This window comes from Coregonus lavaretus (assembly GCF_964263955.1).
Source record: "Coregonus lavaretus genome assembly, chromosome: 9".
Lineage (NCBI taxonomy): Eukaryota > Metazoa > Chordata > Actinopteri > Salmoniformes > Salmonidae > Coregonus > Coregonus lavaretus.
Genome location: NC_139996.1, coordinates 46,967,856 through 46,981,815, shown reverse-complemented (window position 1 = coordinate 46,981,815; position 13,960 = coordinate 46,967,856). Strand labels below are relative to the sequence as shown.

The window sequence follows — 13,960 nt, the reverse complement described above, 5'->3', positions numbered from 1 at the left end:
ATTGCCCAGTCCCAAATGACTTCTCACTTGCCCTATTTCACATCTAACCTCTGACCCCATTATCTCTCTACACCCCCGCTCTCCTCCCAGGTTCCCGTGTGGCCGCTGGCTGGGGAAGGGTGTGGGTGACGGCAGCCTGGAGAGGGTACTGATTGGTCAGCTGGTGTCTCCCAGAGGAGAGGAGGATTCTGGGAGGTGGACGGGGACACCCCCGGAGCAGGGCTCGCCCCCTCAGAGTGGACGCATGGGGGGTCTGGGGTCACTGGGGCGCAGCAACAGTAACAACAGTATGTATGGGACACACACACACACACATATACATAGACACACAGTTTGCAGCTGTCAAAAACAGATATTACACTTTTTTATATGAACAGTCAACCATCATATTTTATCTTTCTATTGTCATGAGTAAAATGCGCAAAAAAAAAAAAAAACTCACTCATTGCTATACCTTACTTTTAATGCTCTCTTTTCTACGCTCCTTATCGTCTTTCATGCCATTGTCCATCTTCCCATCTCTTCCTCCTCTCAATCCCTCCATCTCTTCTCCATTATCCTCTCGATCTCTCTCTCCTCCATTCAGGACTGTCTTCTGTCCAGGTGCAGGAGGAAATGAGGGAGGCAGTAAACAACCTCGTCAAGCACTTCCACAAAGCAGAGCAGGAGGTAGGTGTGTGTGAAAGATTCCAAAAACAGAAAATAGAGAGAGCACAGCCGAGAGGTCTTATCTCTGATGAGAAGAGTGTGTGTGTGTGTGTGTGCTGGTCTGCGCAGGCATGCTTGCGTCTGTGTGTGCGCTAGGCTTGGGGAATTTAGAAGTACCTATAGTATGATTTTCCCCCTACCCCCCCTCCAAATAAACGTCTCTGGACCAGTCTGAAACCCCCTGGATTAGTGGAGGCAGGTGGGAAGAGCTATAGGAGGATGGTCTCATTGTAATGGCAGGAATGGAATCAATGGAAAGGAGTCAAACGTGGTTCCCCCTTCCCCCTACGTGTTTTTTTTTTTCAGCTCATGAAATATGGGACCAACACTTTACATGTTGAGTTTATATTTTTGTTCAGTGTATATTAAATCAGAATAAACCAATAAACTATCAAAGCATATATCCTGAATAGTGGCACACTGAGTATTGGCGCATGAGAAAAAATAAGTTACTATTCGGCTTCAGCTAACCATCCTAAAATCTCATTAGAAATGATGCTGTACTATGCTATTCGGTTCTGTTATGTAAAATGCAAATAATCATTATGTGATCTTGCGAGACATTGGTGCCATGTTGGTGGTACCAGCTGTGGGGAGAGGAGCTGTCCTGTCATCTGAGGGAACCGAGGTAGCTGCAGTAGTGCCGGGATTGGTAGCTGAGGACTTGTTGAGATATGTAGCCGAGGTGGTGTAATCAGGAGCTGTCAGTGTTGCAGAGATCGGGTCTGGACCCGGGGACTGGGCGGGAGCCATCAAGGTCATGGTGGGGCTGCCATGCTAGTAGCCAGGTCAGATGAGGAAGGAACTGAATCAGGATCTTCAACTATGTCGACTTGCTGGCTGTTGTTTGTGTTTGTGTCAGGCCTATTGGTGGTGGTAGTTGTGCAGCTTTTGCATTTAAAAAAAAGAATGCGCCAATGCTTGTTTGTGTTGTCGCCATTAGCCAGCTAACCAGCTGTCAAAGAAATTAGCCTCTGCTAAACGTGCATGCTGCAAAGGGACGTTCTGATTGGCCTCCACATTGCACACACCTAGTCTACAGTTCTTCATCATTCTCGCCACCTCCAGAGAGAAGACTGGGAAGAAACCACCATTTACCTACCTCTAGGCTGCTATACATATTTATATGGTTTTTCATGGAATTTTAAGGGTAATTAAATCATTTATTTTGAATTTATCAGAATAGATTTTCCAGAAATAGTTTTACCAGCTCTGTGTATTCTCAAATTAAAAATTTACATTTACATTAAAGTCATTTACATTAAGTCAATTTGACCGAGCTTGAAGAATTTTGAAAAGAATAATGGGCAAATGTTGCACAATCCAAGTGTGGAAAGCTCTTCGAGATTTACCCAGAAAGACGCACAGCTGTAATCGCTGCCAAAGGTGCTTCTACAAAGTGTGGACTCAGGGGTTTGAATACTTATGTAAAAATATAAATTAGATATTTCTGTTTCAATTTAATCCATTTTGAATTCAGGCTGTAACACAACAAAATGTGGAATAAGTCAAAGGGTATGGATACTTTCTGAAGGAACTGTATCTGAGATGTGCCAAATAAATTATCTCCAGCTCAGGGGTCTCATAACCGTTTCATTTCACATTTCATATCTGCGTGCGGCATTTCTGAAAAGACTGTGTACGTCAAAAAATATTGAGATTTATAAACTTGGTGGACGTCACATGTATGCATAACATACATGTATAACATGCGTATGCATGTTTCCAAGGTGTTCCTAATGTTTGGTTTACTCTGTGTATATTGGATTTAGCAATGGAATCATAAGTCGTATAATTATACACTGAGTATACAAAATATTATGGACACCTGCTCTTTCCATGACATAGACTGACCAGGTGAATCCAGGTGAAAGCTATGATCCCTTATTGATGTCAGTTGTTAAATCCACTTCAATCAGTGTAGATGAAGGGGAGGAGACAGGTTAAAGAAGGATTTTTAAGCCTTGAGACAATTGAGACATGGATTGTGTATGTGTGGCATTCAGAGGGTAAATGGGCAAGTCAATAGATTTAAGTGCCTTTGAACAGGGTATGGTAGTAGGTGCCTGGCACACCGGTTTGTGTCAAGAACTGGAACGCTGCTGGGTTTTTCATGCTCAACAGTTTCCAGTGTGTATCAAGAATGGTCCACCACCCAAAGGACATCCAGCCAACTTGACACAACTGTGAGAAGCATTGGAGTCAACATGGGCCAGCATCCCTGTGGAACGCTTTCAACACCATGTAGAGCCCATTCCCCGACAAATGAAGGCTGTTCTAAGGGCAAAAGGGGGGGTGCAACTCAATTATAGGAAGGTGTTCCTAATGTTTGGTATACTCAGTGTATGTGTGATCTATATCACACACACTTCATGACCAAAAGTATGTGGACACCTGCTCGTCAAAATCATGGGCATTAATATGGAGTTTGTCCTCTTTTTGCTGCCATAACAGCCTCCATTCTTCTGGGAAGGCTTTCCACTAGATGTTGGAACATTGCTGCGGGGACTTGTTTCTATTCAGCCACAAGAGCATTAGTGAGGTCGGACACTGATGTTAGGCCTGGCTCGCAGTCGGCGTTCCAATTCATCCCAAAGGTATTCGAAGGGGTTGAGGTAAGGGCTCTGTGCAGGCCAGTCAAGTTCTTCCGCACCGATCTCGACAAACCATTTCTGTATGGACCTCGCTTTGTGCATGGGGGCATTGTCATGCTGAAACAGGAAAGGGCCTTCACCAAACTGTTGCCACAAAGTTGGAAGCACAGAATTGTCTAGAATGTCATTGTATGCTGTAGTGTTAAGATTTCCCCTCACTGGAACTAAGGGGCCTAGCCCGAACCATTATTCCTCCTCCACCAAACTTTACAGTTGGCACTATGCATTGGGGCAGGTAGCGTTCTCCTGGCATCTGCAAACCCAGATTCGTCCGTCGGACTGCCAGATGGTGAAGCGTGATTCATCACTCCAGAGAACGTGTTTCCACTGCTCCAGAGTCCAATGGCGGCGAGCTTTACACCACTCCAGCCGATGCTTGGCATTGCGCATGGTGATCTTAGGCTTGTGTGCGGCTGCTCAGCCATGGGAACCCATTTCATGAAGATCCCGATGAACAGTTATTGTGCTGACGTTCCTTCCAGAGGCAATTTGGAACTCGGTAGTGAGTGTTGCAACCAAGGACAGACAATTTTTACGGGCTACAAAATTGTATATCATAAACTACAGTTTAGGAACAATGGGAAAGTTATTCTGCTTTGAAAGTTGATTAACTTGTAACCCAACTTTTTAGAAAATGGCCCTTGAATGTTTTGGTACACCTACTGCAGAGCTCTTCTTTGTCTACACCTATTCAGCATCGTTCACACCCTCTGAAGCCACACCCATCTCTTTAAGGATTCACATGTGAGGCCATGTGCTAAACAGAGTGAGGAAGGTATTTGAGTAAACAACCAAAGATTTCAAGACTGAAAGTGGTGAAAGTAGTAGCCTACAATATGGAAAACCTCCAGGTAAAAATATACTATCTAGTCCTTGGCCTATATCCTAATCTGACTTTGCACATTTGCATAGTTGCAATATCAAAAATAGATTAATTATTAGATGATGCTTACCCAGACAGTCTAAATTGATTGGTCATGTGAAAGTAACGCTATAACCACCCCCCAGCCACATCTACCTAAGAAGATGGGTCACTATTGTCTAGACATGTAAACAGGTTCATGAAATACAATAGATGGACGTAATCACCCCCAGACACACCTGGCGAACTTGATGGGTCATGTAATCATCTGGTGAAGTGGAGTCTTTTTGTTTAGACCTGTAGCTAGCTAGCTAAACAATGAACCATAATCCCAACCCATACTACTAGCAATACAAACGGATTGCCATAGCCAGCCACCATGCATGAAATGCTGTAGTATGAATCTGCAAGTACCTAAAGCTAACCAACTACGTTCAATGTTAGCTAGCTAGCTAACATTAGGCTATAACTAGCAATGCAAATGGTATCTTACCCGTATATATGGATGAACACTTTACGGCAGACTGGAACCCCTTTAACTAAGTAAGACGTTCTGTGTCGTGTCCGTTTTGTTTGGCCCGCGTTGCGTCAAATCACTCCGGTTCACACTGACCGTGTGCAGAAGTCCATCACAGCTTTTTCCCACTTATCTTTGTCAATAGTGCCTTCTAAATTCAGGGCAGCAATGTTGTTGAGAGTAGTAGCAACACTTTTGCAGTTCTCCATGGCTAACGTTAGATTTATTTTAAAAAGCCACGGTAGCAAGTATCTACACATACTGAGCAGCTCATGTTATAGAGAGAAGCATTCTACATGACAGACCAATCCGAACTCATCTCTCGGCATGTCCAGCCTATCCATTATCTCTGCCAATCATGGCTAGAGGGAAAGTTCCAGTCTTTTTCCATGGCTAAACCAACTAGGCTCATAATTTAACAATTGTATTCGTATTTACAGATGGCATACAAGTCTTATTAAGGCACATGAAAGTTCACATGTTCCAGAAGGCATTTCTGCCACAAAAAAAACGCATTGAGTTCTAGTTCAAATGCCTCTCCTGTGAAGTAGTGACGTGCGACATACGCCTAGCTTCCTGAAACAGGTCACATTTGTGGTTGACTAGAGCGCATTTAAGTCTGGCAAAGACTATATTTTTTTTTTCTTTGTATTGCATAGATACATAGCCAATGACCAATAATCTGCATTAAGGGGAATGACCACTCCGGAGGCACCAATAAGGTCGTACTCTCAACTGTGCAACCGTGTAGGACCGATTCATGCTGGAAGTATCTTAAGTGGAAAAGGAAGGGATTTACAGTTATTTTTTGAATGTCTTGTTTATTGTTTTGTGGGAGGGTTATTGGAGGACAACTGGAGGTCTATTTAGAGTTAGTATGGATAAGTATTTCAAAATGGTGGTAAGGACAGTGATAAGTATCTCAAAATGTAACCCATGATGATGATCAGTGAATTAAGTATAGCTAGCTATAATTCCAATGGTTTGGCTGATAATAAGAAAGGAAGAGCAGTTTTTACATGGCTAAAGGATAAAGATTACCATATTTATTGTCTTCAGGAAACTCATTTAATATCTTCTGAAGTGGCCTGGGAAAAAGAATGGGATGGTCAAATGTATTTCAGTCATGGGTTAAGAAATTCAAAAGGTGTTTTGATCCTATTCAAAAACTATTTGGATCTTGAGGTACAATCCATTAAAATAGATCCTTGAGGAAGATGGATTGCCTTGAATATACTACTTGATGATAAACAGTTATGGCTCATAAATCTATATGGACCGAAAAAGGACTATCCAAACTTCTTTGAAAACAATGAATAACACCCAGTCGCAACTGAATTGTGGTTGCATTTGGCTGCTTGCTAGGAGATTGGTAGTTGTCCTGAGGTTCATCGGGTCGCATGTCCTCTGGGAGGATGGGAACCCAATTGCGCACAGCCATGTTGTGCAACACACAGCAAGCCATTACAATTCTGCACGCTTTCTCAGGCTTGTACAGGAGTCTCCCACCGCGTGTATCAAAGCACAGCCATCTCCCTTTTATTGCACCTATTGTACGCTCCACAAGGGAGCAGATGCGACACTGGAGCTCATTGAAGCGCCTCTCTTGTGCGTCCTGGGGGTTGGTGAGCAGCCAGGGTTTAAGGGGATATACCCTATCATCTGGGAGGAGGAGGAAAAAACATTTACATGATGCAGGGGAAATAATTGTGACTATTTCATAATTAGGCCTGCTAACTATATAGCTTATATATAGTCTGTTGCTCACACTGCTGTTCATCCGGATGAACGAGTCGTGACTTGAACCGGGCCAAAGGTCAACAACATTGGTGAGTGCCATTTGTAGATCACAAATCACTTGCACATTGATGGAGTGGAAGTTTCCAGTTCACGTACACAAACTCGTTCTCACTGTTGCCCTTATTGCAACACGAGTGCAGTCGATCGCCCCGATTACAATTTGGAAAACCGGCCATCGCTGCAAATTGCAGTTTGTTTGCCTGTTCACCGGCTGTGTAGGGGAACGGTATGTACCTCGGACACAGACGGATGATGCCAGGGGAGGGCTGTGATATTCCCGATCTGCCAAACAGTTCCCTCTGAAAGGTCCCTGTGGCTAGGAACCCAACAGTGGTCAAAACCTGTACATGGACAGGTATTGCCTGATTGCGGCGTGTAGGCCGTGCAAGCATTTACCCCAGTTCAGCACATAGGTCCAACAAAATGGCTCTGGGGAACCTGTATTGGCTCATAAGCCAGTCATCATCATGGGCAAATAAATCTGCTAGTCTCAAAAGATGCTCGCGGAGAAAAACCATGCCAACGCAGCCATGGTCTTTGGATGCAACTAGTCTAGAACACACATGGGTCTATTTATATATACATAGACAATTTGGAGTAATTGCTTGCATCAGTGCTGTGAAATGCATCAATGTTAAATGCTAATGAGTAATAATTGATTAGCCTATAAGGAGTAGCCATAGGCCAAAGTGACAAATTATATCTAACCTAGAATGTAAAAAATTTGCTAAAATAATAAGTGACAATAATAAGAATAATACAAATAATTCTGCATTTTATTTGTATAGCACTATTTTAACAACAATGTGCAGGCTATATATAGGCTTAAGCCGAACAGGCTACTGTGTAGTGTATATTTTTAGCCTCTAGGATGTGTGTACGCATGGTCTAAAGTTTGCGGCGAGGAAAGCACATTCTCACATTTCAGTTCTTATAAATTCAAACTTCTGCGTGAAAACTGCTGCACATGTTTTGGGGTATAATTTGTACGTACGCAACGTTTTGTAAATGAGGCCCCAGGGCTCCAGCTATGAATTTGGTTTGCTAACTTGCTAGATAAGTGGCTAGTTTGCAAGATCAAGCTTCTTGGTTACAGCAGAGACAATCCATCCCCTCCTGGATCATTATCCCTGCTGCCTAAATTGTTCTGTGGGTTTTTTACGTTTGGAAAGAAATAGCGTCCCTTGTGTCCACTGCCGGTAATACCGTATACCCCGGTATGGTACAGGAACTGTATGAAAATCTGGATACCGCCCAACCCTAGTGTGTTCGTGTTTCTTGTGCACGATTCATGACCTTCACTCTGCAAGGCAGAATCTCTCACAGTTAAAAGGCAGACTGGCTTTTTTCTCTCTAGTCTATGGCCTGCTCTGACCTCCCCTTTAAAAGCCTGCACTGGGGCCGTATCCACAGTGTCTCAGAGTAGAAAATTGGTCATAAGTCTAAGAATAGACATTTTACTCCTACTCTTATGGCAAAAAATAAAAGCTATTCATGAAGCCTCTTTAGTCATAAGAGTCCTACCTAGTCGACAGATTTTTAGGAGAGCTCGAGCTGTCCTAACCAGTTAAGTTGCCAGCAGGTGTCTTGATGAAAGGCAGCGAGTCAGTGGTTCCCATGCCATAGACAGGCATTTGCTTTTAAGATACTGTATGATTCAGTGCAATAGGCCTATCACAGTATTTAAAAAAAAATGTATGCATGCCAACATCTTAGGCAAGAATAAAGAGTAGGCAAAGTGATCGTGTCAGGTTAAAATGATAGGCTATCAAATGTTTTACCATTGCAACATTTGGTTCACCTTGGTTTTGTGTAGCGTGCTATAGAGTTCACAGCTGGCGATGCCTCATTGCGATTGGTTATTCCCCATGATTTGCAACAATGTCAATGAGCGTCACCACAATCTTTCCTTTGCGGTACCTTAAACTGTCGTGATTACGAGCTGAGTTAAACTTTTATGAGTTGATTTTACTCCTGGATCAGAGTTTCTCTGAGCAGTGTTTTAACATCATCCTAAAACCTACTCTGAGCTAGGAGTTTTTTTGTTTGTCCTAAAACCTTTTTTTTTTTTTACAGGATTCCTAGGACCTTTTCTGAATGCTTAGTGGATACGGGCCCTGACCTCCCCTTTAAACACCCAGCCCTGTAGAGACTGTTGGTGAATCACGGCAGTATTTACATTTTAGTCATTTAGCAGACGCTCTTATCCAGAGCGACTTACAGTTAGTGAATGCATACATGTTTGTTTTTTTCATACTGGCCCCCCGTGGGAAACGAACCCACATCCCTACCGGCCAAACCCTCCCCTACCTTGGACGACGCTGGAACAATTGTGCGCCGCCCATGGGTCTCCCGGTCACAGCCAGCTGCGACAGAGCCTGGACTCGAACCAGGATCTCTAGCGGCACAGCTAGCACTGCGATGCAGTGCCTTAGACCACTGTGCCACTCAGTATTGCTACCATGGGGCCTGTAGCTCACCGTAATTACATTTTAAATGGATGCCACTTAACCCCTGCCACCAGGACAATGCATCTACCAATCAGCTTAAATAAATTGCCCTTTCCTTGGCACAGCAGAGGCTGAGGAGCCTTGCAGATTTACACCGGCCCTCAGTGAATTGTAAATGAAAGAAAATTGAAAAGAAAGTGCCTTAAAATCCATTAAATTATAATGTATAAAAACACACTGCTTTGGGTGATTGTGTCACAGCAAGTGCTTTGGATTTGGTTGTTTTAATTCTTAATATGCTGTTGGAACCTGGAGGAAAAGCTGAAGAGTGGTACTTTGAAAGCCCTCTGGAAATGAAGTGTACTAAATAATATCGCCCTCGGTTGGGGCGGGTTTTGGCAACCATAATTAAACTCCTCCACACTCCAGCCCGACAATTGTACGATACCATAGGCAAGACAATAGTGCCTCATTTGTAAGGACACTTTATGGGACCTGTGAAAATTGGCTACTCTCATACCATTGAACACATATGCCAAATTTCATCATTGGGGTGGACTCCTGGCTTACTAAACGTGCTTTCCAATTTCTGTGATAATATGCCCAAACATTTCTGAATGTAAGACCTCTCCTCTCCTCAGAGGGGGAACCTGACTGCTCTGCTGTGTGGAGAGGGGGGGCTGGTGCGCTCCCTGGAACAGTTCCTCCTCCACGGCTTCAAGTCCTCGCGCCTATTCCAGAGGAGTGTGTTCATATGGGACTTTGTGGGTAAGTGGGTGTGTGTGTGTGCACGTGGACAGAAATTGTGGAGTGTAGTAATGTAATTCCATATAATTTGACTCAATCTTGTGGCTGATAGTACAAGTTAACTTTTACATTATTCATTGTTAGTGCAGCACAGCATGATTCATCTAGGACACTCAGTAAACAGCCTCATCTTTGCCTTCAAACAGTTATTACGACATCCTAGAAAATATATTTCTAGAACAGTACTTACACTTACTGAAATCATATAACAACTTCTCAATTTGGCTGACTCCTTAGCTCAGATCCTTATTCCATAGTTATCCAGAGGTCATCCCTGTCATAGAAATAAAATTACTAGAATTCTAGTGTAGGATTAGTCATTCTATTTCTATGAACCCTGTCCTTCTAATGTGATACCTGCTCCCCACCTCACCCCCACAGAGAAGGTGGTGGTTTCCATGGAGACGGCGGATCAGATGGGTGACTTGCGGGGGTCAACGGAACTGTGTGACTCTCTGTGTCACTATGCCAACGCCATCAATGCCTCGCCGCGGAACATCGGCAAGGAGGGCAAGTTCCAGCTGCTGATCTGCCTGGGAGTCAGGTGAGAGGTCATAGTTGAAAGTTCAAACGGCAATGGAGAGGGAGATGGTAGGGGCCAGGAGGATGTAACGTCACATCACAAAACATTCAGATATACTGTAAATATATTTAGTAGAACAGATATGACTGTCATGCAAAATAGGGAATAATTTCAGCTCTGATCATCCTATTTCTATCTGCGTGTTCAGAACCCTGCATCCTTCTGAATAGACCCCAGTTGTGCAGGTGTGACTTGATAGATGCATTCGAACAGGGCCTTCTAATGAAAATCTGAACGTCACCACTGCCCTCTGGTGGTTGTGTTAATTGTGTCAGTCAGAGTTACACACTTTCTCTCCCCCGGAAGCCCCTGAGCGCTTCTCAGACAGTAGTTTGCAGCAGGACTAGGCCTGTATCCACAAAGCATCTCAGAGTAGAAAATTGGTCGTGTGAGAATGCTGAGAATATACATTTTACTCTTATGAGTAAACATAAAAGCTATGCATAAAGCCTCTTTAATTATGAGTCATACCTAGTCAACAGATATTTAGGACACCTCATGAGCTGTCCTAACCAGTTAAGAGTTACCAGCAGGTGTCTTGATAATAGAAAAATGCAGCGAGTCAGTGGTTCCTGCGCCACATGCAATTGCTTTGGAGTTGTTCAAATGTTTTGATAATTCTATATGATAAATAACCTAGATCTGCATACAACAGCATCTCTTGTGTCTTTGACAATGATTTCACAAGGCCTATTTCACATCATATGCCTAAAAACGTATAACAAATAGGCTAATAAATGTTTTTCTTTTGATTATTTAATTACCTACATTGTTATTTCAAGTTATCCCTTTGGAGCGCAATATCATGTTGTATGAGTTGGCTCAGAGTTTGTCTGGGCAGTGTGTTAACATCATCCTAAAACCTACTCTGAGCTGGGAGTTTTTTTTTGTCTTAAAATAGGTTTTATCAGGATTCCTATGACCTTTTCTGAGAGGCTTTGTGGATACGAGCCCTGGTCTCCAAGGCCCAGGGGCGGCACTATACATTTTTCACTGGGGTAGGGAAGGGGTAGCTTGGTCCATGCATACGAGTGTTTGTAATATATGGTACATGCGTGTATGTGCAAGGCCTATTCTAGAGGAGGCCTCAGTCACAGACCTGACCCATTTACATCACACAATGTTATTTCAGCGAGGAATTTTGGCTGTAAGTGGTCTGAAGGGCTTTGGTAGGCCTTGGAGCTTGCTTTTGAAAAAGGGGTGCTTTGTTTTGACATAGTACTCTTCTTTATATTGTATCTACATTTTCCTCAGACGGACTACCTAGGTAGTAACTGACCACTACTGCAAGAGGCATCAAATAAAACCTATATCGAATGAGCTCACTTAATTGATTTTGTTGAATTTTAAATAAAATGCCTAACTTGAATCTGAGGACCTAGTCAACAGCTCCAGGTACAAGTTGCCCCTATAGGCACAGATTTAGGATCAGCTTCCTCTCGCCAATTCCAATCCTTAACCATTATTGCGTAAATGCAGAACTTTGCTTAGATCAGTTGGCCTTAGGGCAACTTCGTCCTAATCAGAGGAATCATGGGATGGATATAGAGAGGTGAAACATTCAGAACATTGCAGATAGAAATGTAATGAATAGAGCGGACATGATCCCTCTATTCTACATGTTAGGCAATCAGATTTGTTCTACACAATGCATTTATGTCTGAACGTTATGTAGCATTGCGCCCTCCTGAACAGACCTGTGGAGAAAGTTATGATTTGACCTTTGACTCTCTGTGTTGGCAGGGACCAGCTGCTGCCCCAGTGGCTCCCCCTGTTGGCCGGATGCCACCTGTCGGCTCGTCTCTATGAGGAGTCGGCTTTGGTCCGGGACTGCGCCGCCGTCAACTCCCTCTACCGCATCCTCCACACCCTCCACAAGTTCCCCATTACCCTGGAGACGGCCCTCATTAAGGGGGTTGACCTCTAACTCCACCGCCACTGAGGACCAGGGACGGCCTGTTCAATAGGGCGATATGGGCGACGCACTGCCAAACGGGAAAAGGAAGGGATTTTTTTTCTAATCAATTATATCACGGCAACAGTAGTTATCAGTGTTGTAATCTAGACGTCTGATCTGCCACAGTGCCACACTGCCACTAAATGTCGAATCAGGCTAAAGTCGTGCTTCAAATGGCTCCACCCCCTTTTGGGGCGATTTCAGTCAGATTGAAAATCGCCCAGAACTTCTGTCATAGACTCCCATGTAAAATCTATTTTTTTCAAATTTCAGAGCCTTCAATACAATCTCAATGGGTGTCTGTGGGCTTGCACTTACGCGCTTTCGTCATACGTAACGTAACGTAACCATGAACGTAACTGAGAAAAGAGTGGATTGTTTGAAAGAAGTTCCTTTTTGTCGGCGAACAAATGAAGATAAATTGGCAACGAAACAATTAGGACCTCCCAGACCAAATTTAATAATTCAACAGGTTTCTACTAAAGGGGGGAAGTCCTACACCCGAGGATTTTCCAAAAATTGGTACGAACGAAAAAAGACATTGCCACTCACTCAACTGGATGACGAGGGATACAGGCTAGCTGTCCGCCGCCACAACGATGAGGTTAGTGTTGATAATCACAAGTTTACTGGATGTGGATATGGTGTAATAAAGGCAGTTTATTCAGAGGTAAATATATCTGGAATCGCGTTCACGGACCCGTTCGTCAAACTCTTAAAAATGAACTTGGGCTGGGAATTGCCAGGAACCTCACGATAAGATATATGCATCAGCATTGCGAGTCTCATGATTCTATACGTATTGCGATTCGATACTGTGATTTTATTGCGCACCATATGTCTGTTGCAGAGGGATCAGAAAGCCATGAGAACGAGTTTTGATCAGTCATGGAAATAAAAGTGCTGAAAACAAATTGGCTCCCAATGTGAAAAGATTGAGAACAAGCTATGAAGGAACAATAATGGTGTTTTGGTGCAGGTACAGCCAACTAGCGCTAAAATATTGCGATATTGTCAATACAGTATATCGTAAAGTATCACTATGTAACTCGATTTCTTTCACCCCAATCCCTCAAATTAACGGTAAATAACTGAATTGTTTGCCCCACATTTAGCTAAGATGATTAGCTAGCCAGCTAAAATGTTTTAGTTAGTTAGCAGTCGCATCTACAATAGTTTACTGTCAATAACATGTCTCCAAAAATGACGTGGTGTCTCCAATTGTGTTGACATTTTACAATTGCAATGCGCATCCATGAGTATCCACTTTCTGTAGCTCAGCTGGTAGAGCATGGTGCTTGTAACGCCAAGGTAGTGGGTTCGATCCCCGGGACCACCCATACACAAAAATGTATGCACGCATGACTGTAAGTCGCTTTGGATAAAAGCGTCTGCTAAATGGCTTATTATTATTATTATTATTATTATTATCTGAAGAGAGCCCCGAAACATTGTGTGCAGACATTTTATGCAATAAATGAAGTAGGTTCAATCTAGTAGTTCTGATCTTCTGATTGGTCCTGATGAGTTGGGCGAGGTCCCCTGCAGGCTACTGTCACTGTTGCATTGGCTCTGAGTCGGGTTCTCTGTCTTCAAATGTTCAGCCTAAGAGAGGGGATTTT

At 43.3% G+C, this 13,960-nt stretch overlaps 1 protein-coding gene across 1 annotated transcript in view; it reads left to right on the top strand.

Moving 5' to 3' along the window:
• The window catches only part of LOC311135258 (DENN domain-containing protein 5B-like), a gene marked incomplete at both ends in the record, with an annotated part of 47,513 nt that extends 35,205 nt beyond the window's left edge, over positions 1 to 12,308 (top strand). The window contains 5 exons of the mRNA XM_084169198.1: positions 91 to 287; positions 587 to 669; positions 9,633 to 9,759; positions 10,180 to 10,342; positions 12,125 to 12,308. Of these exons, the coding sequence (XP_084025324.1) occupies positions 91 to 287; positions 587 to 669; positions 9,633 to 9,759; positions 10,180 to 10,342; positions 12,125 to 12,308 (754 nt within the window). The remainder of the gene's footprint in view (positions 1 to 90; positions 288 to 586; positions 670 to 9,632; positions 9,760 to 10,179; positions 10,343 to 12,124) is intronic.
• Positions 12,309 to 13,960: the final 1,652 nt, after the last annotated feature.